Genomic DNA, 25701 nt, shown 5'->3' with positions numbered 1-25701 from the left:
CATCAGTTAAAACTTCTAAAGTGCAACTGTCTCCTTAAACAATTTCTTTTTATAGTTCTGGACAGCTTTAAAAGGGAAGCAACTAAGGGCTGAAAAAAAATCAGCACTGAAATGACACTCACAAATAAAAATCTGAGACTCGATCTGACTGAAATGGCTTTTAAAGACCACATGACATGAGCACAAAAGCTGCCTGTTCAGCTCTGCAATAAAAAGGTATCTTTACCCACAAACCCTGACTCACCTGAACTCCTCTGCTGACTGTAGAGCAGGGGGCAGGAGAGGAAATCACCTGCCGAGATTAACTTCCTTTAACTACGGCAGTCCAAAAAAGGAGTAAAACCAGAAGTCAGGATTATCACGAATGTATCAATATTACACCTACCTATCACCTAAATAAAGTATTCAGAAGTGCTACATGTTTAATAATACATGCAACTTTGTTTAACAGACTGCTTTCAAAAAGCAGTTAAGACATAAAGGAGTACTTGGAAAAAGATTATACACCGATGAATGCTACAACAAAGCAAGAATGAAGGTCTGAAAGTAAAGCAGGTTCCTACAGTAAGACCGATGCTCTGCCAGTGTTCCTCAGTCTTTATATTTCAGCCCCAGGACTCCACGTGAAGCACTGCAGGCAGTCTACAACCTTACACTTACGCTTGGTTTTGAGAGATGACGGTATAACAAAGGCAACTTTTTTTTCCCTTTTATTTTCAAGCAAAAGCATTAAGGATGAGAATATGAGCTTGAGACACTGTACATTTCCAGAGTGCTGCAGACTTGGTTATAGCCTCATTTTCTGTAAGAGATGTGACACTCTTCTAAATCCGCATGAGATCCTTCTAAAGAAGTGTGCTTCTGCCTTCCCTAAGACTTCAACACAGAGCTTTTAGGTTGATTACATTAAAATGAGCTTAACTGGCTACTGTGTCATGAAAACTCATGGCTAACAGGAATATAGTGACCTCTTTACATATTGCTTCCAGATAAGCACCTGTAAAATTTTGATGGAAACACCATCCACATGGACTTCTCCAAGGTAAACAAGCCCAAAGCACAGTTGGAGACACACACCTGAAGCACAGTAATTAAATAATATTGTAACAAATTTGTTTTGGGAGAACTTCCTCCAAAGTCTGCTCTGTCATCCACATCCAGAAGGGAGTGTGAAAGTATGGTGAAAGAGATGGAGAAAAAGAATGAAGGGTTTTGCCCTTGATTTTACCATTGTCTGACCATGGGCAACAACTGAGCTTTTCCATTTAGAAAAAAAAAAACCAGAACTGAGTGAGCTGAGAGTATTTTACGGTAATTTAGTGATTAATGCAAAAGCCATATAGGTCATTTTAGAAAGGAAACTACCAGTTTTGGGACTAAGGAAGACACTGGAGCGTATACGCAACCCAAGCAGCAATGGAAAAATACAGAGCCAGCAGAGTCTGTTGATTGGAAGAGAGGAAAGACACGTAAGAAACACAACAGAACGACAGTGCAAGCACTCCCTGGATATACCACTTTCACTAGACCCAATTTCAATAGTGCCACCACAGGAAAAGAAATTCTCCAGTTTCAGCTCTCCTGTACTCAAACAAGGATTCCGATTAACTCCACTCACCAGAAGTTTAGCTTGCTCGGGCAGTGAAATTTGTTCCCTCTTTCCATCTGGATACCTTAGCATCAGCTGTGCCTTTGGTCCTAGCATAAAGGAAGTTACTACAAGTTAACAAACAACAAGGCAGCTGAATTGAGCTCTTCTGTAGATTTTACGTGGCATGCTTTACTGCACAGCATAGCAGGGTTAAGGACTGGAGACAAATACAAGATTCCAGTCTATGAAGATACATACTTCTACCACATGTATTTAAAATACACACATCAAACTCAGGACTCTGTCAAGATTTAATAGTAGCGAGACTGAAAACGGTCAGCATTCCCAGAGAAAAGCACACTGTGCTACCTCTGCCTCTGAGACCACCTCACTCTGCTGCATCCCAGCTCAGGCACCGTAGGTAGAAACAGAGACTCATTTGTACTAGCCAAAGTTGCATTACTAATACTCAGTCCAGACCGTCAAAGCAGCCAGGCTAACTGAGCATGAGGTGGGGCTGATGTTATTCTGCTTCTCTCTACCATACTGGTAGAAGCCCTGTCATATGCATCTACATTACACCAATGCATACTTTATTCGTGGACAAGGTCTCAAACTAAGAAACAAGCTCAGTGACTAACACAACTCTGCAGTTTGTGGCATCGCTATGCCAAAGTGGTGCTGCTGGCAAGGTGAATCGCTCAACTGTCTGGTGTCAAGGAGGGAGCAAGCCAGTAGAAAAGATTTAGCTTTTCAAAACAAGGGATACAACCATGCTTGTCAGCATATTAAGATTTTCCGGAAAAAAAACCAAACCAAAACACAGGTCAGTATTAAAAAAAAAGTGGCAACTTACCATTCACATCTAGGCCCTGAAACGTACTTTCAGGCTTGTCAGTTGACTCCTCCAGTATCCCTGCATCAATACAGGGCAGTACTCTGTGATTCGATGTTGTCCCAGGCTCAGTCCTTGCAGGGGGCTCAGGCTGAGCCCTCCGACTTTCCTCTTTTTTATATCCCAAGTCCTTGTGCGGAGACTTCCTCAACTTGGCAGGATTCTCCGATTCCTCCTCCTCCTCAGATCCGCAAACCGAAATAAACTCTTCGCTTCCAGAAAAAAGCTCTGACTCGGACTCCTCATCTGACCGACTCTCCTGCTTGGCCTGTGAGGAATCAAAATGCGTCTCCTGTAACGAGGCTCTGATAGCAGCTTCCAACTGGCTGTCCTCACTGGCATCAATGAGACTCTCCTGTTGAATACAGACATAACACAAATACATATAAAAATCACTTTTAAATATGTACTGAAAATCAAGAGGACATCAGTCTTCCGAAGAGAAGTTACTAAAACTGTCAGGAACAAAGAGCATGGAAAGCTAGTCATGCTATGACTATTTAATGACTTCTCCTTGGAGTTTTGCATGGAGTAGTGTATTTTCCTTCCACACATGCACAATTCTGTGACTGCTAAATCCAAAACAAATGACGAAAGCACAAACTGCACAACAAAAGTAGTTATCATGGGAGAAGGCATTCCCTGGAGCACCATATTTTTGCATGCTCTTGCACTAACTCATTAAGTCTGTTTATACTACTGAATGGGAAATCAGTACAGCTGGATAAAGACAGGCTAGCATGTTCTTTCATGTTTTTCCAGTCCTCCTAGAGGGCCTCATACTTACTGAACGAGAGCATTTTTGGGGAGGGCTGGTAGAATGGCCATCCAGCTGTCCATGCTCACTCAAAAACCCCGTCACTTGGTCCAAGAAAGAAGTCACATCTAGCTGGTGCCACTCCACTAGTTTCTGGCCTAGGGAACAAAAGGTGTCATGAAACATAATTTCAGCAAAAGGTTGCAGCTTGGTGGTCAAACACACCAATTCACTGCTGTGCATGCACTCTGCAAGAGTCCATATTTGTGGAACTGCAGCTTCCTACAGGCTACCACCTGATAATTATGAAGCTTCCTCCTTCCACTCCCTTGAAAAGGTTTCAATCATGGACTGACATAAATAGAAACCCTGTTTATTTCTGTTCTTTCCTTTTTATCTATGGGAACGTGTGCACAGAATGGTGAATTAGGCTTCAAAATGAAAAAAAGCCAAACCACTAAGTTTATGAAGAAGCATTTCTATGTTCTTGCCTGTTTTGATTCTATACCTTGGCAAACAGCATTTGTTTCCATAAGTAAAGTGGTAAGACCAGTATGCTAATTTTAGTTTCAACATTTAAAAAAAAAAAAAAATTGTGTGGTTTAGGCCAAATAGCAAGACATCTCAGCTCTGATTACAGACACTATTACTTCAGTCCTGAGAAGCAGGACACCAGACCATTAATATAGTTGCATTATATGATGATAAAGAAGAAATGGTGTTGGGATACAAAAGAAAAAGTAACAATTTCGAAAGAGCTGGAGGGGGAGGTAGAAGTTTCATTATTCAGGTAAAAAAAAAAAAAAAAAAAGAAAACCAAACAACAAACCCAAAGCCAAAATGGTAATTTAGTAAGTCATTGCTGACCCTCACAAAGCTACAGTGCAAGGAGCGGGAAGCAGATTCATGCAATGCTTACAAATATTGTAGTTTATCCATCACATGACTTCAAGGAGCTTTTAAAAGGACACTTAAATAATTTCAGAGTTTTACCACCAGGTGGTACTATTTTCACTTTCTAAGGAAAGTACTCCCAAGTACAATAACCAAATACACAAAATTTCATCAAGCCTCGGGAGTTGTATTCCCTTAGTTCCTCCAAAACATATTGCTGCACATCCTCAGAGACAACAAGGTCTCTCAGAGAGCAAAACAATGTAACTGAGATTCTTCAGCTGAATGTAACACATACTGCAAAAGATGGTATTCTAGCATACAACTGCCAGTCCTTCTCACGGGATATGTAAACTGTAGGTAACCAACTGCCACTTATCTTACCTGTCCTGGGATCCAGGATGGAGACATAAGGGAAGTCTGCTAATTTATAAAACTGTATGTACCTCTGTCCTTCCTCACTGTCATGGTATACCTATAAAATACCACGTTGGAAGCAAATTACTGGGTGGAGAGGGAACACAAACAAACTGTACCTTGAAAATGTACAAAGTTTTTCTCTATATTACAGTATATGCTACAAATGGTATGTACAGTTCTCGGTAACTCTGACAAGCTGAAAATATGCCTCTAATGCTCCAAGTATTAGAAGCTACGTGGTAACATCTTAAATGCACAAGTGAAAGGCAGGTTATGCATTCAAATGTATATCCATGAGCTACAGCTACATCCATAAACTACATCCCCATGAACTACTGCATCTTTTCTGCAAGTTCACCAAGAGAACCGCAACAGTGCCATTTTATTCAAAGTAGTCTGTTTTTTTCACTGCTCCAACTACCAGGACACCATGTTACCCACATGGCCCTGTTAAACTTCTCACCTGCCAAAAAATGAAATGTTCCCGGATTATGTTCTTCACAGCCTCATTGCTCCAGACGTCGCGGTTGAGACACTGACAGGCGAAATCTTGCACATTCTGAATGTTTATCATGAGCCATTTGTTCTGCATCTGACCACACTCCTTGGCCTGTAACCAGAGAGAAAAGCTTTATTAGATAAAACTGAAGAGCCAGGCATAACCAATGCCAGCAATGATCAGTGATGGCTTCTAACACTGTCAGATTTTTCACCAAAACCCCTTCACAGTGAGAAAGATGGACAGTGCTAGTGAAAAGGCATCCACAAAACAGAAGGCAGGGCTGAAAGACCTACTTTAAATGAGACTGGTTGAATTACAGAATCACATCGATGAAGAGAGCTGCTGGATTTCAACAAGCCAAGCACAGAGTAAGAAAAGCAACTTGGGGGGGGGACAAAGGGACGCTGAAAAAAGTATTTGTTCGGGAAAGAGTGTAGTCAGTCACACTGATCTGACAACAGAGGAAAGACCTGCTCACTCTAAAGATAAACCTGTGGATCATCTTCTATTTAAGTAGATTGCATAATTGACAGAGGACTTGCATTAATTCAACAGGACCCCCTCTCTGTGTGTTTTCTTTTTTCTCTCCAAGTTTTCAGTTACTCTATTACTGTGCAACTGCCAAATTTGGCATCCTTTTTTGATGCTCATCATCCAGACTGCAAGTGGGGAGGGAGACAGGAAGGCGCAGGAAGAAATCTTACTGGTTTGAGTCACAAAGCTGGCATTGTCTGATTGCTTGGTTGCAAGTTAATGGTAGGAGTTTGATCAAGAATGTAATTCTGATCGCTGAACTGTCATACCTGTTGAAAAAAAGAGGGCTATATCAACAGCAGGAATGCTCTTACCACCTGGAAAGACTGGACCTAGCATATATCCCTTTCCTATTAAAAAAGAAAAAAAAGTATTTACTTATAAGTGTGTTCACCATCCTGCTGGTAATGCACTTAACAGCAAATTCAAGGAATTAGGATGTTATGGAAGATTTTGCTGGTTTGGGCAATATTTTGTTCCCCAAACCAAAATTTTTACTTTTAAAACAAATTTTAGCCAGTGCATTTTCAAATAGTCAGTCTATCCAATGGGTGATAGACAGACACAAGAATCCCACACACTTAGGTTCACGAAGTGAAGAATCTCAGTCTACAAAATTAATCTGCATGGCCAAGTGACCTGCAGAGCCAATTTTTATTTTACTCAAAGGAAAAAAAAATGAATGCAGAAGCATGGAATAGTCCTCCTGTTCTCACAAGGGACCTCATGCTAACTACTTACCACTAATATTAGTGTCAGAATCCAGTATTTGGTCACCAGGAGAGAAAAGTGGGGCAGGTGACACCTAAGTAACGGGTAAGGGTCTTAAATATAATCATTATGCTTTTATTTAGAAGACCTGTTTTGAGCTAACTGTGGATTTTGAGAATTAATTCTAGGAAATCAGTTTAAGACGAGGCCTAGAAGTACTGCCCAAGTTTAAAGGGAACAAAAATCCTTATGTTATTTGAGTTAATTGGATTGCCTTAGTCCTGTGTTCTAATGCAATCCACACTGGATTAAAAGAACAAACTGAAAAATATATAATTAGAAAGCTGGAAAGTGCATCTCACTTTTCTATACTTACTTTGTATATTTTCCAATATTAGTGAAAACCTGGCTCTACCTCTCCTCTGTCCAGCTAAGGTCCTCAAAAAGATGCAAGCAAGGAATTCCACACAGAACATTTGCAAAGATGAGTTTTCACCTGTAGAGCAGCTATAGCTTTTGAAAGTACTTTTAACTTCCTTCTAAAACCAACAGGCTTCACATTTCACATTTAAAAGGACACGGTTAAACTGCTACCATCTCACACACACACACAACTCTGCTGTTACACAGCTACTGGTGTTTTTCTGAGGGGGTGGAGGTGGGTGGAAGGAGAAGAGCGTGGGAGAAAGAAACACTGTGGGTTTGGAGATTATATTGGTGGGTCATTTTGGTAAGTGACAAAAGAACAAGGGACAGCTCAAGAGCTGGCTTGCATATCCCAAAAGCTATGTCTGATGGCTTTAGACTCACTGTTTCCAACATAAGCTGCCCCCCATTGCTCCTCCTCCTTCGAGGTATAAAGGCCAGCACCAGGCACTTAAAAAGCACACAGATAGGGTAAGTACAGAACAACCACTCTTTGCAAGCATCTTTGTTCAAGCTTTCAGCAGAGTAGGAACTTTCAAAGACAGAGGTAGTGGATCTCAGAAACAACAGGCTAGATGCAAAAAAACCCAAACCAAAACAAAACCAATCTGTCCTAAGTTTACCTTCACCCTTTCTACCCATTCACATTTTTCATCACTACAGCACTTGTAGCAACACTATAGAACTTACAGCAACAAACCAGCAATCTGGTTAGACAATATGCGAATGAAGTCTTGTTTTTACACTCAGTACTGAATCCCACTGGATAACCTCTAGCTCTTGCACTACTAAAAATAACGTGTTTCATCTCATTTGACTTTTCTGAACCATATATGGCTTATAAATGTTGTGATGGTTCCTCTTTGCTCAGCTTTGTTGAAATGCACTGATCCTTTAAGTCAGCAGAGAGAAACAAGGAAGTGGAGCCAGCATCTTGTGACCTTCTGGACATCTGCTAATCAAGCATGATTCAGTTTGGAAGATAGCAGGTGACAGAAAGTCAGAGCACAAGATGATCGAACGAGAAATATCCTATCTGTGCTACACTTACACTTCTTGCCTGGGCCAGGGCATACATCCTTTCATCAGCCATCGATTCCTGTGCCAAAAGTGCATCTGCAGGCTATGCTTATGCAAACAGCCAGTCTAGAAGCACCTTACGCAAAGATAATTGCACCATTTGAGTACAATGACTAAATTAGCTTCCAAACTATTGCTGCTTGCTACATGCATCAGCTGTAAAGCAGGGAGCAGTCAGAAAAGGTTAACTTGTAAAATGAGGAAACTTCATACAGACAGACTTGAAACTCTGCAACATGACATACAATCACTTCACAGAAGTACTGAAATCCTAATGAGTGTTAAGCACAGAATTGCACGTGCCAGAACTATCTCCTCCCTAAACAAGAAATGTAAACTAAGTCAATTTGGTGTGTACCCCCCACAAATTAAATCATATCTCACATCATATGCACGAAGAGATGAACACCTGCAATTCTTGAAAGCAGTCCTTGAGATCAGAACAAAACCATGCTGTTCTTTACAAAGCACGTTTGGTGTGGAATTTATTTATTTATTATACTCTAGTGATTTATTCCTAGCAGATTCTACGTTACAGAGATAACTCTGAAACTTAATACGCACTAAAGCTCAACATTAGAGTCAGGAAATGGCAGTTAGAAATTCCTTGTGCAATCTTAACTGACAACAGCCTAATCATATAACTACACAACACTACTCAAACATAGACTTTTTAGTGACACTGTGTATTTAAGCTCTGAAAGTTTCTCTGAAATTTTCTAGTAGGAAAAAAAAAGGCAGTTGAGGTCAACATCTCGCTGGCCCATCAGTTGTTTGCCTCTGGTTTATACAGCCCCATTCCACCAGTCACTAGGTAACTAACATCTAGTGTCTCATGCTCAAAAAGCCTGCAGGATTAAAAGAAAGTATTTTACTGATTTTCTGTATCAAATCTTTTTCACCACATTTCTGTGGTGTAATTTAGTTAATCACACACTTAACTTTACAAGTATAGTGATCATAGGTTGTTCTGTATGTGAAGCACACTGCTTTTTCATGGATCACAAGTTAAAAAGAAAAAAAAACAGTATCATTCAACACTTCTCTTCACTGAAAGTTAATTCTCACCTACTCCTAAAAGCTAGTATTACTGAGTTAAAATGAAATGGCAACTTTTTGCACCTTACTGATAACAAAGTTTCTTTGTAATTGAAGAAAAATTAGGTTTCTTGGGGAAAACCAAAGATAACTAAATCTATTTACTATCAAAATCAACCTCAGAGTACCCAAAGAGGAGCAACAAAAGATGAGCAACAGACACATGAAAACCTTAGTAATACCAGATGCCACCGCTCTTGCTAAGTTTGAATTAAGTCATAAATCCTAAATGATTCTATGATAAGGGTACATGGCACAACACTGGCAGAATGTTCTTGCACACCCCTCCAGAGGTCATAATACACCACACACCAATATTAATAAGAAAACCCCACTTAGATTAGCACTAAACTACAAAAGCATCAAAATTACAGTATTTAGTCTTTGGTACTTTGGAATGCGATAAACATCTCTGATTCATTATATACTTTATATATGCTTATCTAAGCATACAGAGAAGGAAGAAGTTAACAGCAGCTTGCTAGAGATTAATTTTGAGAGACTCTGGTCACTGGATTCACAAGAGGCCTGACATTGTCCCAGGCTGAAGCAGTACAGCAGTCCACAGTCATAAAAGTTAAAATGGAAGGGGTAATGATCAACAAATTGAGAAGCTCAAGATTTTTATTGTAATGAAGTTGAGGAGCATCAGTTTGAAATGAAGGATATCCCATGGGACAAGGAACTGTACAAGAACACAAAAAGGTGAATACCAATACCAGAAAGTGTACACGTCTTTAAATTTGAGTTACTGCAAAGAACAGGACAAAGTGTGTATATAAACCCCCCCCCCCTTTTTTTTAATTTACAAGACAATAAGAATGCAGAGACTTTAGGACAATCAAATCTATCAATCAGTTATTTCATCTTCTGAAACTACTTTTGACTGTGGCGGATGCCACAATCAACACTGCTGAAGTCTTGATAAGTTTTCAGCAAGACATGAGGAAAGACTAGCACACATCTCAAATTCCACAGCAGAGGTCAGAGGGCACTCGCTGAGTGTATATATTCCAGTCTGGAGCAGCACTGGCTGTTTTCATGTGAATTCCCTTTACTATTGCCTTTAACCAAGCATTCGCTGGGTTCACAAACAGCTCTGAACCACAGGCCTAGTAGGGATAATCAGTTGGAGGATCTGACACAACCTTGTTTGAAGTAAACCCTGAACCACATATCACAAGGCAGGGATGCTTCAGCACCAGCTACTTCGGTCTGCTCATCTGCTTCCATTGAACCAAATTACTTGCTGAGGCAGACGCAGCTATTCTCCGTCAGCATCCTTTCAAACCTGGAATTTTGCTAGAAGGTTAAAGATACGGAGGGCACTGTCAGAACACAGGAATTAGTAACAAGCCAACTGATCCATGGTGATTTGGGAAGCATAAAAAGACCGATGAGGCCAACAGGAGACTCAATAAAGGTACACAGCATTTCTCCAAAAATTCTCCAACAGTGCTCTATTTATGCATGGCAGTAGAGGCAAATGCGAAAAGAATTTAAATAGTATTTCTATTCAGCTCGTGGAGTCAGATCTCCAGCACTGTTTGCAGCATATGTATTGCACCATTTGATCATTAGTTTGCATTCTCATGAAATCATATAATAATAATAATAATAATAATAATAATAATAATAATAATAATAATAATAATAATAATAATAATAATAATAATAAATCTCAGCTACTTAAAGATGACCAGGTGGAAGTTCAGTAGTAACTGCAACTTCTGAAGAATATCTAGAAATTATGGACTCAAAAAATAAAGATATGTACCAATTTGCATATTCTCTAATCATTAGTTAAGTCACTGATCCATATCATAACAACTTATGACTAGGCCCACACATGCCTACAGACACAGGAAAGGTGACACCTGAAATTATTTAAAGCTAACAGTCCCCTTCTCAGGCAGACAATCTCTTGGATACTTTTTCCATCACTACTAGATGCAAAAGACAACCGCTGTGATTTTATACAAGAGCAAGACCTCTACTGAAGATAACATTGTACCTTCGTGACAAAGCCATACTCGAGTACTTCTGCTAGCTCAGGTATCAGAAACCACTTAGCCGTGTTAACATAACTCTGCCTGAGCTTCTTAGCAGGGCTGTGCTGCAAACTACATAGCCCCTTGCAAAGTACTTGCTCACCCATCAAAAGCAATGTTACTTCAGCTTTTTCTGTATTGTGCTATATGGAGATACTTCAAGGGATGCAATTTTTCCATTTTGACCAGCCTCCTTTGTGCACTGAAGTCTTTCACCAAGTGTGATTTGCCACACTGACACTGAAACATAAACAGTGTGGTCTATCATCGTTGGTTAAGTCCTTCAATAAGTCCTCAACATTTCCATATGCAGTCCATCAAATATTTATCACTATATGGTCCTTCGTAACTTTCTGATCATCCGATAAATGGATCCATACAAGCCAGCAGCCTAAAACAAGGCTTCCAAACTGTACACGGTCATCACATAAGGAACTGCACCAAAATTTCAAGCCTTACCGTTTCAAAGCTGCCTTTGTGCATCAGATCAATGGGAGGCCTGAAGAGGTCTGCTAGAGTAGTGAGTTTCTTATCTACTGCCCCTCCATTTCGTAGCTCCTGTTCCTGTCGAACTGCACAGCCCCAAGAGGAAAGGAAGCTGAATTAGACAAAATACTCACAAGATGGATTTATTATTGGCTATACGCTCATACACAAAACTTCTGCACTACAGTCATGAGGTTAGACCACACCGAACAAGATTAGCTGCTATATAAGGTAAGAACCCCGCTTGCTCCAGCTTACTCAAGCACTGGGCATTTATTTCACTTTTAGAAAACATAATAAATGTGAATATCAGCAGACGGGGTCATATGCCAGTACTTGAAAACAAACCAGCAAAAAAAAAAGCCATGACTGGTCCCCTGTGATGCTTTTAAAAGGGGAAACTGAGCTAGATTGTAGCATCATGACTTTTATTTGGAATATTTCTATTCCAGTGTTTCTATTCCTTGACTGTAAGGCAATCTCACAGAAAAGAAAAAAAAACACGAAACAAAAACTCTTAGTTTACATGAAGAAATATCTTTGGATGTTTATATTAAATATCTACTCTTCCCACAATCGGCTTGGGATACCACTGTCTCTTTCATGTGAATGCGTTTTCAGACTAGTTTATCCCCAAGTACCACACTTGGAGCATGTTTCTTTTAGTGGTATCAATTCCATTCAGAATAATACAGAACATATTTCCTAAATAGATGTGACCATATACAATAAAGGTAAATCAGAGCAATTGCTCACCTAAAAATGTAGCGATACAATATATTTTATGGAATTAAGTCAGCTGAAATGGGCAAACTATCCCATAACCAGAAACTTTCCAGTAGTGAAAGGAGCTGTCAGTGGGCCATAGCATACAAACCATTTTTGAGCAGACACTGGATCCCCACAGGGAAAAAAGCATCCCTTTGGAGCAGGCCTAGAAGCCAGGAAGTAATCCAGACTTTCATGGCCAGGGCCGCTTTTTCAGAGATAGCCAGACAGTGATATTCATCTATGAAGTTCTACCAAAAAGCATGATAAAGTTTCATCATAAACTCTCAAAATAGATTTACATGTTGTGCATCTCTGAATGTCTTATAACAGAGTGGAGACAATGAGAAAAAAATTAAGGGCATGATGATTCTGTAAATGGTGTATTTCGTTTACACAGTGACTTTAGTACTTGATGAGGTCATTATCGCTGGAAAACCCTGACCAAACCTGTCAGGGGAAAGGAAGTAATTATGGATACTTATTTTCAGTTCAGCATCCAACAGCACCTAACTACATGGGAACCTGCTCTATGGTCAGACCTCTTGAACACTCTAGCAACATCAGCAATAACTGCACAACAGCTCTAACTCAGCTGTGAAATATCTGGTGTTCTGCTGCCAAAGAATCCTATTCTATAATACTTAATGGCTTAAGTAACAGCCAATGCTTTGTCATTTGAAGATTCTGTGTATAAACAGACAGACAGTGGTAAACAGCAATTAAATTCATGAGAACCTTGTGTGCGGCCAAGGAAGAAGTCTCAGGGCTACTCAAATCTAATTCAAGTGCCAGCATGACCACTGGGTAGCCAAGAAAAATACAGTGGATGAACTTAATTTCTACATGGGTGTTAGATTCTTCCCCCTTTTCAATTCCCTCTAGAGCAGAAAAAGTATTTTTTTGAGAGTTATCAAGAAAATATTTGCCATACCAAAGCAGACAGAATATACTGTCTGCAGGTTTTACTTAAGTAACACAGGCAAGTGTTTGGAACAGCATCCTCACTACCTGCTTCATATGTCCATTACTCAGCACTCACCCTTCAGCTATCCCAGAACAATAAACTAACAACCTTAACTGTACCACAAATGTGGAAGAGACATGTCAGCAAACAGTACTGACACTACAACAATGAGCAGCCTAATAATGTTATTAAAAAACCAAACTTTTGCTATAAAGTAGGCAATTTAAAACCATTCAATGACTGAAAGTTGTCATAGCCTACAATAGAAACTATTTTTCATTCTTACTTGCATTAAAAAAAAAAACAAACACAGAACCTCTAGCTTACTGATCTGTAGACACTTACTGGTTTCTGTTTGAAAATCCCGAAAGCCATCAAATATTGAGCGTGCAGGTCTGCGTCTTTTAGGAGCTTAAAAAAAGAAAAATCAATAATTATTTCAAAAGTATACTATCAAAAGAACTACATATTAGTACTTTCCATCACATGTGTGGGAAAACAGAATAGGAACCCAAAGCATGAATGATGTGGGAGTAAGGTCATTCATTAGGAAGGGCTGGAGGAGGCTGGAAACAGGTAGTTTGTAAGACCCATTTCCTAACACATCCTCCCTCCAGCAAACCTTACCCCAGAAACAAAACTTGTATCAACAACACACAAAAGTTTAAAGTTAGCCCTTTCTGATGGGCTCACCAAGGCCCATCAGTGTGTAGTGGAATTGCTGTCACAGCATCAACGTGTCACAATTCCAGTCACAATTTTTACAAAAGACCTTCCAGTAGATTAAAAACTCCAAAGGATTAAACCCCATGGGAGAACATTTTATTTATTAGGAATCACATTTGTTTTTTCCACAATGCATTTCTATTCTTTGCTAATCTCTTTCTATTCTTGCTAATCTCTTTCTATTCTTTGCTAATCTCTTATCCAGATCCTTTCCCAACTTCTTGGCTGGATTGGCAACAGCCACGCTCCTCCACTGGAACCAGTATCACTATCTGCAAGGAAACCTTCAGAATATATTATTTGCAGCTGACAGAGACAGCAGCCCAGGCAGATAACTGGAATCGTACCTAAAAGTACCCCTGAAGTCCTGTGGTACAGCACAACCACTGTACTTGGGATGCAAAACAAAATTGCCTGCCAAGACTCATTCCAACTATTTATCTGCATTACTATTAATGGAAAGCAGAACAATTTTAAGACAGAACTTTCAAAGCCTAATTGTTACAAGACATGATAAATAATAAACAAATTAAACAGAATAATATATATACAACATATACCCACCAGAAACCTGTAATAAGAAAAATCATTTACGGTGAGAAAGCATGACCTCCAGACAGGTCACAAAACAAGTACTTGCAAAATTTTATTTGAGACACCTTTCTGGTTTTGCACCCATAGTACATGCAGCATCTTTCACCTTGTGCCACACAAAGAGCATAAAGAATGGTACACAGTTCTTGTTCCGTGCATTCTTCTTGTACAGAGTACGAAGGAAAGAATCAGTGTATCCCGTACAGAATACCACGGAAAAAGAAAGTAAGCCTAAATGAGGAACATACTTGTGAATAATGCCTCTCTAACTCCAGTAAATAACATCTCTCTCACCTCTAAATGCTTAGGCACAAGCACAACCCATTAAAGCCAACTTCAGAGCAACTTAAACTGCAGCTAAGAATAGCAACTGAAGGACCACTTCAGAAAAAGCAGCATTTCCCTTGCCAGGCTTAGCTACAGTCTGGCAGTGCTGGTGAAGATCATAGAATCATAGAATACCAGGTTGGAAGGGACCTCAAGGATCATCTGGTCCAACCTTTCTAGCACAGTCTAGACGAGATGGCTCAGCACCATGTCCAGCTGAGTCTTAAAAGTGTTCAGCGTAGCGGAGTCAACCACTTCCCTGGGGAGATTATTCCAATGGTTGACCGTTCTCACTGTGAAAAATTTTCCTCTCGTGTCCAACCGGAATCTCCCTGGGAGTAACTTGTACCCGTTACCCCTTCTCCTCACCATGTGACTCCTTGTAAAAAGGGAGTCTCCATCTTCTTTGTAGCTCCCCTTTAAGTACTGGTACATGGTGATGAGATCACCTCCAAGCCTCCTTTTCTCAGGGCTGAACAAACCCAGCTCTCTCAGCCTATCCTCATACGGCAGGCTTCCCAGACCCTTCATCACCTTGGTGGCCCTTCTCTGGACCCCCTCCAGCCTGTCCACATCTGGTTTGTATAGCGGGGACCAGAACTGTACACAGTATTCCAGGTGTGGCCTGACAAGCACTGAGTAGAGAGGGATAATGACTTCTTCATCTCTGCTGGTGATGCCCTTTTTGATGCAACCCAGCATCCGATTGGCCTTCTTGGCCACAGCAGCACACTGTTCACTCGTGTTGAGCTTCCTGTCCACCAGGACCCCCAGGTCCCTCTCCACGGAGCTGCTCTCCAGCCAGGTGGATCCCAGTCTGAGCTGCACTCCTAGATTATGTTCTCCCAGGTGCAAGACCTTACACTTGTCTTTGTTAAACTTCATAAGGTTCTTGTTAGCCCACTCTTCCAGCCTATCCAGATCTTCCTGCAGGGTGGCTCTCCCTTCCAGAGTGTCTACTTTCCCACTCAATTTGGTGTTATCTGCGAACTTCATCAGGCTACACTTGATCCCATTATCCAGACTGCTTATGAAGATATTGAATAGCGTTGGCCCCAATATCCCTGGGGGATCCAGGATGTTCACACAAGATGTTCACACCAGTCCAGGTAGATATTTTTCTGATATCCCTTGTACTGCAAGATGGGATCCATGTATCCGGCAGAGCACAAATAGACAGGGTCATCTCTTCAACTGGAGGAAAACCTAAGCTCATACGACCACCTCAATATGCCACTGTTAAAAGCAGAAACTGGCAAGTCTCCTGCTTTGAGGTTAGTGCTGAAAAGACCAAGTGAAGTATCTCTCTGGTTTCAGCTATCTTGTCAGGCTGCTTTGTGTTAAACAGAAGTGGCATTAGTGAGCATATAAGCACTGGTGGACCAGACAGTGCCAGGAGGCTATCACTGATCCACAGATCGCCTCAGGACGGCAGTCAGTGACAGTGCATCTGAGATAGTGTGTGTGATGGGTGGGCAGAACAGGACCAAGCACTAGGGTCAGCAGATCTTACTCCCGCACTTCTTCAATTCTTGAGCCCACAGGAGTCTACAGATCTTTGTCAAAAACTCTGTTGGGCCACAAAGAAATCAAGAGCAACAAGCTGGCGCAGTGTCTTTGGAGAGCCCTCAGCAGGACCTCTTCCTCTGGAACCACCTCTCAGCTTGTGCATCCTGGCTAAAGACCTCTCTGATGTGGAAAAACAGGATCAACAGAAAACCAGTTCCAGCATAAACCTGAAGTTTAGTCTCCTTCTCCTTTCTAGCACAGGAACTAAACAACAGAAAAGCACATTTCCTATGGGTATGAGACCACTTTAAAGATGAGCACTTGCATGCCCTTCCTCGATAAAAAGGGGAAGACACTGAATTCACTTGACATGGCAAAAGCCATACATACAGCTAGAAACAGCCTGGTCAACATGAGAAGGGCAGAGCCTCACAAGGCTAGAGGAAGTAAGTGTAAAAAGAGAGAGCCTTAGATCTCCAAACAGACATGGACACTATACAAAAGGAGAGGAAAACACATCAGGTAATCCAGTCCTGCTACTGAAGTTCCACCCCTGTGCTGCTGTAAAAGAACCACTACAGCAAAGGTTTGAGATTGAGGTTTTTGAGATTCAGAATATTACTGTATTACATGAGTACTAAACAGTGTTCTAGAAAAGCACCCAACAGAAAACAGCATTTCCATCATCTGTTTCCTTAGAGCAAAACAATGTTTCAAAAGTAAAAGCGATAAAGAGCTTCAGAAAACAAACAAGAAAACTACTGCATGGTGCAGTTTAAAGAGCAAATTAAAGTCCTAAATGAGAAATGGAGAAAACGATGAGTAATCATACAGTTCAGCCCTTTCTGATCTATCATCTACCTGAGAAACATGCATTTGTCCTCTTCATTTTCACTCATCAGTCAAAGCTCAAGCTTTTATCCCACCACCCTGAACACTTTCACAGCAGTATCACGTGGTTCTGAACCCCCAGAACGCAGATGTATAGTTATCATAGCTAATTGGCTGTTGCCTCACAAAGTCTCATGAAACTGGAGTTAGCAAATTAGTGCCACTGGGAACGCTGCATCTCTAATGTGCAAGGTTTTCAATAACACTGGTGTATTTCCAAGTATGCAATCCTGTTACATGGCAGTAGAGTTGCAGTAGGAAAAAAAAACCAATAAAAATACATATGTTTTCTTCATATTCAGCAAGTTCTCTTTTACTTTTGTCACTTAGCTCATTTCAAGGCAAAGAAAACAAAAAAACCCACAAAATAAGAACACAAGCCTACCTCCAAACAAGGGCTCAGGCTCTACTAAAATTTCCTGTTTTTGAGGAATTGGAGCTCGTACTTCATCCCTATCAAAGAAGAAAGAAAAAAAAAAATCAAAGACATGATAATATTCCAAGTATTACATAAACCACATCCCATTGTGCTCCAAAGGCTCCTGCAACTTGAACCAGCTAAGGATGCTGCTGTACCATTGCACAGAATCAAGAGATTTGGGGTCAAAAGGGACCTCAAGAGACCATCCATGCCCACTCATGGCACTGAAGCAGGACTTAGTACACTCTGCATTAAGATCTGGCATGGATGACCTAAGTCTTGATAGAAGATTACACAGATCCCTGGGTGACTTGATCCCAGGGTTTGTCAATCTACTATTCAAACATTTTTCTTCTTTAATAACGGTCTTAAAACTTGGAAAAGTTTCTTAAAACTTAGCAAAGGCTGCTAACTAATCTGCTTGCCACCCTCCTCCCCTGATTATCTACATAGAGGGGGGAAAGGAAAAAAAAAAAAAAAAGATTATCTTCCTTCTTACAAGCTTTCTTCTGTTGGAAGATTTTTTACTTCCACTTGAAACTCACAGCCCTATCTTTTCCAGAGAAAGGAAACCAAGATGGTCAAACCAGCCATTTCCCCCCCATTTCTGAAGCAATTCTTTGCTTCCATAGCTGGGCTCCCTGACATACCAACAGCTCAGTTACGCTTGCAGAGACTGCTAGATAATCTGAAATTATGACTAGGAGAAGAAAGGAAATCTCAAGGGTCCTGAAACGGTATCATTTTCTCCATATGATCACCTGGCCCATGGATCTATGCGAAGGAGGACATGGGCTCACCCACGGAAATCCACTGCTATACCCTGCCTATGAACTACTCCTGAAGTGCCCTCTTCCCTCGGACTCTTCGAAGTTGTAAAGTGTGCAGTTTGTGGCTCTTGGCCATGCAGGTTTCAAAAAGTAACTCATAATGTCAGCAAGATGCACTAACCTTGCTATTAACCTCCACATCTTTGATTGCTGTTGTGAAGCTAGTTATTCTCCATTTTGCATTTGCATATTTATTGTTCTCTCTTCCTAGAAGTAACACTAAGCTGCCCAGCACCTGGAGGGTGTCAAGTATAAAAAAGAAAGTATTCCAATAAAAACTTGAATCTTAAGTCACTGATGTGCCAGAAGTTGTCTAGAAATAAGAACTCTAACACCTATATATACAGAGTTTTAACTTCATTACCTGTCAAAGGTTCAAGCAGGAAGACACTTGACATCAACTATAAAGGTTAGTACTAAAACAGTTGTTTAAATTTATACATGTGCTTCAGAAGTATGAGTGGCAAGAATTTTCTTTAAAAGTTAGTTGTCTTTTTCCTGAAGACTTTCATAAAGATGAAGGCATGGCTAGGTTTAATTTAGAACATTTAACGAATGTGACTTATACCAATTAGCTTCCACTCAAAATATTCCATTTATCTCAGGCAGACACATTAACAGGCAGCACTGAACAACTGCCATGCTCAAGTGGAACAACTCTTTCTTTTATTGGCATCTGATGTGTAAGACACTGATGCAGATTTTGTAGTTGCTTATTCCTCTGCATACTAGCGTACACGATCTAGCCTTTCCAGTGCCAAATCTGATTACACTTAGAACAACATAAAAAAAACTTTACAAATGGAACTAAGGTCACTACATTTCATAGAATCATAGAACCATTTAGGTTGGAAAAGACCTTTAAGATCATCACATCCAACCGTTATCTATAAGAACCAAAACAACAGAAGTCTCTAACTGCCAAATTAAGCAAGACTGCTGGAGCAATTGCAAAGTAAGAATCTCTTACTACTGGATCCCCACTTCAATGTCTTCAGCTCTGTTTGCAAAAGACGATATGTATAATCTACAGAAAACTTCTGAAGTACATGCAAGAGAGAGTAACTTATGTTGGTCTACATACCAACTTACGCAATAAGAATTTATTTACCCAGAACAACATTGGAGCAATCAATTTAACAAGATCATCAAAGAAGCACATATTACAGCGAGTTGACAGCAGGTTAGAAGTGACAATTGTCTTATTTGTTCTGCCTTACACTATGAAATTCTTCAGACAGACTACTCATTTATACAGACATGTTCATCAGGTACATACTCAGTGTGCGGTCGAACAGCAGACACCCCTGCAGAGCTGGTGCTAGGCTCCTCTGCTATGCCTCCACCATCCAGAAACATGGTGACAGCCATCTCCAGATTATTGTTGCATGCTTCAAGCATATGCTTTCCCACGCTTTCACTGGCACCTGTAATGCCAAAGAAAAATTAAGCCTTTCTTTGGAAAGCATTTTGATTGGAAGTGCCAGGAACAGCTGACCGGCAAGCCTTCTCTCTCAAAGCATTAATAATTAGAAAGAACAGTTCATCAGTTGCCCTTTATCTCTGACGTACAACTATGAAATGAGACAAACATACATATCTCAGAGGGGAAGGGAATGCCCACATACAGGACAGCCAGACTTCTTCCTTCCATCAAGAGAAAACTTAGTGGAAGCCATCTGAGGGGTTTTAGCATGGTTTTTCTTTTTTTCTAGAGGTCAGACCTTTTCCTGGTACAATTTTCCAAATGCTAGTAGGCATACACACAAAAAAAAGAAAACCTGACTTAACATTTTAACAGGGAGAATACTAAATCAGCTGCTAGAGTTTTTTTACCCACTTATAACAGATATTCAGAGATGGAAGAAAAGATACCCTGTTTTACTGATTGCGCTAAAAGGCAAAAACAAACCAGCAGAAGCTCAGTTCACATAAGAAGGGGAGAAAAAAAGCCAAGAGGGAGAAAGCAATATTTGTCTACACAGTTATTTGTATAATGACTAACATTTATTAAAATCTCTCCTAAGTGCAACTAAATCCAGTTTTACTCTTGCTGCTCAGGATGAAACACTAGTTTTTAGCATCACTTGTAACTCTTTCCTCAGAGGGTCAGCCTCTACCTCCCAACTTCTCAAAAATGATACCATCTACAGAAGCACCCCCAGCAGTGGAAGCTCTTCTATGCCCAACCCTTTAAATGTCTACTTACTACAGCATCTGTCTCTATAGGTGGTGGACTGCCAAAGAGTTTATTTTCATATGGGAAGGCTGGTAGGGAGGAAGAGTGGCAAAATGCAGCTGAACCAGTTTGGGAGTAGCTTTTGGATCTGTAGTAATTCTTACTAGGTTCACTGCAAGTCACCAAAATGAAGAAAACACTTTCCCCAGCATCAGAATCACAGGTAATATCAGTTTGGGCAAAACGCATTTGGATGTTTCTAAGAATTTCTTGGAAAGACTCAAAAAGCTCTAGTTTGAACAGACTAATAACAGAGAATACACTTTGAAACTGTTGAGATAAATCAGTCCTAAATGATATGCACCATTACATTAAATCACGGAGAAAGCCAAAGTGACTGAGGGAACTGGTTTTTCAAAAACAACCAACCCGCGTACTCAGATGGCAGTCAGCTGTATTTTAAGACCTTAATCGAGATGAAGAAAGTGCAAAGTAAAAACCAGTGACATCTCAAAAAAATGATGCGAGAGCACCAAGTTCGCATTCTTCAAAAAAACTGCTCTTCGGCATTTTCAGCTCATTTCAATTTTAACTGTAGCAATTAAACAATACCTGTATGGTCTGGAATACGTACACCACGCTACAACCTCACCGTACAGTCATGCAAAGTCATTCATTTAGAAGAACTGGAAGAAAAAATGGTATGCAACCCTCTGCTATTTAAAGTGTTACCAACATGCAAAGTGCTTGTATTGATTCTTCATCACTGCTAAGGAAACTCCCATCACATGAATGTTTTCAGTGCTTGCACTGGCAAACAGAAAATGCTAAATACTTGTTAGGTCTCAAAGCAAATTTCAAAGAGATCCCATCATTTCATTGGTAAAGATCCACAGGAGCTACATTCTCTTAGCAACAGTTTTCTGGATGAGAGCTCCAAAGAAACATAATTCTGCCACCTGGGTAAGAGAAATATATCAAGGACTATTTCTCCTCATTCCTCACCATCACCTACGCTAGAATCAAATTGCTGTATAGTATTAAATCAGCCTTTTCCCCGGACAGGAGTGACTTTGTACACTTACAACTCAAAGCTGAAAGCTGCTAACACAAACCACTGAGGGTACGCGCTTCTGAGCACCTGTCAAATCATGCCAGTATCGGCAAGACAAGCTCCATAACAACATGCTTTTAGATATAACCTTAAATTCTGTTAAAATGGAAAAACAAAACTTCAAAACTCTAATAGTGGATGGGTGAAGCCTAGTAGGTTCTTTTTTTCCTTTTCGAAAGCGTAAGAAGGGTGCTCTTATGTTTAACATAAAGCATCTGTATAAGTACAAAAGCTGTCAGGAAGAGCAAACTAGCATGACTCCACCTGTTCTGGTTTGGTTTTTAGCAAATATCTCAGGCACTACCAAAAAAGAAAACACAAGGCACACACGGGCACATACTATAATGAAAATGTATTTGTTGTAGGTTCTTTTTATTCAGAGGGTTTATTCTAAAAGGCTTCTTTAAGAATAGCTGAGCAATCAATAATTTCCCGGTGTACCCTACCAGCATGTTCACAGTGTACTAAACATACTCTATATCCCTGTTCAGGATTTCAGTGTATCCAAGCCTGATTACAGGGACACAACCTAAAACTGAGCTGGTTAGAGTAACCAAATTAAAAGCAGTTTCACTTATATCAACTAAAAAGCCAAAGACGTTTTATTAAACACTCCTTTGGTATTTGATATATAACGTCATAAGCAAGGGGGAACTATAGTGAAGCAGATTAAACACAAAGTGGGTCAAGTACTCAAAGTACACAACCTAAAGCAGGAATTATCACCTGCCATAAATTTCAATTTAAAATCGACTTGCTATTTTCGTTAGCAAACTAAATTCTCAAAAGTCGACTGTAGTTTAAGATACTTGTTTTTTTAAACGCGGACTCGGGGTTCAGCTCCGGCCTCCCTCCCAGCCGTGAGCTTTATTTGCAGGAGCAGGACGCGGCCCCCGGGGCGCGGCGGACTGCACCGGACCGGACCGGACCGGACCGCACCGCCGGGAGGGAGGACGCGCACCGGCACCACCGAGAAGCCCGGCCGACCGGGGACAACGGAGAGGCGCCTCCGAGCCGCCGCTAAAAGCGAGGGGGACCCCACAACGCACAGGGCGGAGGCACGGCGGGCGCCGGGCCTGGGCCTCGGGCACCACCCGCGGCGGCGGGCCGGGCCCCGGAGCGCGCCCGCTGACAGGCCCGGGCGGTGGCGGCGCCTCTCGCCTGGAGGGAGGCCGCGGGCGGCAGCGGGAGAGCCTCCCGGGAGCCGGAGGGAGCGCGCCCGGGGCCGCCCGCCGGCGCCGCTCCGCCTCGTCCCGCGCGGCGCCACCCGCCGCGGCCCGGTCCTCCGGCCCAGCCTCCCGCCCCCGGCCCGCCGGGGCGGCCGCCCCCTGACGCGGCGGCGGGGGCCGGACGGGAACCGCCCGTTAAGCACGCGGCGGCGGCGGCGGCCTCGGCCGAGCTCGGCGGGCCCCGGCTTCCGTGTAGCCTCACCCGTGATGGCGGTGAACTGCTGGATTAACCCCTTCAGCGCCGAGGAGGCCGCAGAGCCCCCGTGCGCCGCCATCTTGCCGCCGCCGCACAACAACACGCACGCCGCCGGCCCGCGCGCTCTGCGCAAGCGCGGGGTCCGCCCGCGCCCTTCCCCTGCCCGCCGCCGGGGAGGCGCCGCGCCGGGCCGTCGCGGGCGGGGCGGGGCGAGAGTTGCCGTGGCAACGCCCCGCCCTGTCGCCTCAGCGACCTGGAGAGGCGGGAGTTGCCATGGCAACGCGGCCCCGCCCCACCGCCTCCGCGACCTTTCAAACGCTATCGCCGCTAGGAAGAGTTCCCCCCCGACATTTCAGCCCCTCCGCTCTCATTAAGCGCGGGACTGGAGGAGCAGAGGCCTCAGCGGCGATACCGAAATGCTCACGACACGAGGCCAGAGCTTCCGCGCAGATTTACCTGGTCACAGATGCCTACGCCGAAACAAGGGCTCTGGCAGGCCTTTGCCCTCACGCGGAAGCACGTACAGGGGCCACAGGTGCCGCGAGGAAGGAGGTAGGACCTGAGGTGGCCAATAAACGGTGTGGCTGCTCCTGTCAAGGGAGCTCGTTACAGGACATCCCTTGCTGTCGGGATACTTTTGCTGTCAGTTCTTCAAAATCACAAGAGAAACAGCCTCAACAACAAGCACACCGGGTGTTTTCGATCCCTATGCTACCTACAGAAATTGCACCCGTAGGAAAGGAACATTTCACTACTTTCAGTTGTTTTACAACATAGCATGGCATGTGGCTGGCTTGCTGCCAACACTGTCAGCAGGCTGGAGCACTGCAGAGCACCTTGTCATTAACAAGTGTCAACCAAAGTGAGTACTGCAGAAAGCAGAGGTTTCCTTAGAAGTCTAAGACAATTTAAAAACTTGCTGCCATGAAAACAGGTACATCTGTTGCCTCTCTTCCTCCTCTCCCTACCTGCCATCTCCACACCAGCTCTGGCTCTCAGGGAAGCTACAAAGCCTCTCAAAGTATTGGATTTTTTTGGTACTTGCTTTTTTTTCCTGGCTGGTTGAGCTGAGCTTGTTCACAAAGGGGACAAATAAACCACTAGAGATAGCTGAAGGCAGAAGGTGAGCTCACCCTTTTGAGCAGCAGTGAACTGTTAGACCAGCTCAGACAGCCTAAGTACAGACTCTTGCTTCACAGACACCATTAAACCAGTCAAAGCTAATTTCACCTGCTTCAAAGTTCCTGGATTGTGGCAATGGAAACAGAGTGCTAGTGCAACTAAAATGCACTCAGCAGTGGCCAAATTCCACCCTCCAACACGAAAAATCCAAAAGGACAGGTCACAGAGGTGCCTGGTGAGGATTATTACACCATGCACGCAGTGAGGAACGTGATCATCTTTGGGACCTGAGGGCTTGCAGTACCCCACCTCGAATAGGTTATAGGTTTTGTGTATTTTGCAGTTAAGGTTGGGTTTTAGCTAATGATTGACTTTTTAGTCTTGCTTTTTTTCCATTCTGCTTAAAAAAATTACTCTTATGTGAGAGGTCATTCTTATACTGAGAACAAAATCCAGTAAATTGAAAAAACACAAATAACCCCCAAATACTTTAACACCCCCCCATATATATATACACACCAAAATACGCTTCTGTACTATTTCGACCTTTGAAATGGCTAATTGCTGTAATTTTTGCATTTATTGAAAATTATTGATGGCAAGGAAGTAAGTCCGTGCAAGACTGAAGAGTGAGATGCAAAAAGGCCCCCGCCATCAAACTTCTAACTGGGGTTAGTTCAGTGCATTTCATAAACCTTATATGGAAGAGACACATAACCAACACCTTAAAATAGAAAGACAGAATCCACAAAACAGCTTGTGGAGGAAAAAGAGAATGAAGCTGGTGTTAAATGCAGCAATCCCGTATACTGGGACATGGTTTCACGTGCAGCTGAGCTAGTTGCACAGGGCGCATTGCTGCCCAAAAGGGAAATTCTCCCTTCTCCCTTGCCCTGTCCCCCCTCGATGCTTCCCCTACCCCTTTAACATCTGGAATTAGACCACGGAGAGTCCCCGTGTGCCAAAGCTGGCACAAGCGTAGGAACCATGCTGCTGGCAGTGAGCTGTTAACAGCAGTTCACTCCATGTGGCTGAGGTGTACTCAGCTAGACTGCATGATCCTGCTGAATTAGTGAGCTCTCATACTGTGTCTTTTAAACAAAATGCCTCCTATCTTATGACTAAGTACATGTTACTTAGTGTCAGGCAGCTACAAGGGCAGAGCTAGCCCCGAAACAATGAGAGCAGTAGATTAAGTTTAACTCTGATGAAGATTAAGGCTGCTGGGGGGATATATATTTCATTTCTACCTTCATTCTTTTCAGCTCTTCAGTGCTTATCTGGATATATACCTGTACGACCACACATGCTTCCCTTCCTTTTTCACCAAGTGTCTATCAAACATCAGGACCTGGCCATAAAAGCAACTCCGAAGCCAGTACT

The 25701-nt window shown here is 42.1% G+C and overlaps 1 protein-coding gene across 4 annotated transcripts in view; it reads right to left on the bottom strand.

Moving 5' to 3' along the window:
- UBXN7 (UBX domain protein 7) overlaps window positions 1–23354 on the bottom strand; it is a 32743-nt gene extending 9389 nt beyond the window's left edge. For 2 of the 4 annotated variants that reach the window (XM_087738418.1, XM_087738420.1), the window contains exons 1-9: window positions 23203–23354; window positions 19758–19905; window positions 17613–17680; window positions 13526–13591; window positions 11419–11531; window positions 5021–5167; window positions 4522–4612; window positions 3274–3401; window positions 2448–2841 (exon numbers count right to left, since the gene is read on the bottom strand). In XM_087738418.1, the coding sequence (XP_087594544.1) occupies window positions 2448–2841; window positions 3274–3401; window positions 4522–4612; window positions 5021–5167; window positions 11419–11531; window positions 13526–13591; window positions 17613–17680; window positions 19758–19905; window positions 23203–23275 (1228 nt within the window). In that variant the 5' untranslated portion in view covers window positions 23276–23354. Of the gene's footprint in view, window positions 1–1618; window positions 1699–2447; window positions 2842–3273; window positions 3402–4521; window positions 4613–5020; window positions 5168–11418; window positions 11532–13525; window positions 13592–17612; window positions 17681–18599; window positions 18714–19757; window positions 19906–23202 lie in introns of those variants that run through there. The other 2 variants (XM_087738417.1, XM_087738419.1) reach the window with 2 other exon arrangements.
- Between the last annotated feature and the right edge of the window lie 2347 nt (window positions 23355–25701).

This window comes from Nipponia nippon, unplaced genomic scaffold (genome assembly GCF_047370975.1).
Source record: "Nipponia nippon isolate SJK-2023a ecotype South Korea unplaced genomic scaffold, ASM4737097v1 scaffold_7, whole genome shotgun sequence".
NCBI classification, from domain to species: Eukaryota; Metazoa; Chordata; class Aves; order Pelecaniformes; family Threskiornithidae; genus Nipponia; species Nipponia nippon.
The sequence above is the reverse complement of the archived record's forward strand: the minus strand, read 5'-3'. Positions and strand labels throughout refer to the sequence as shown.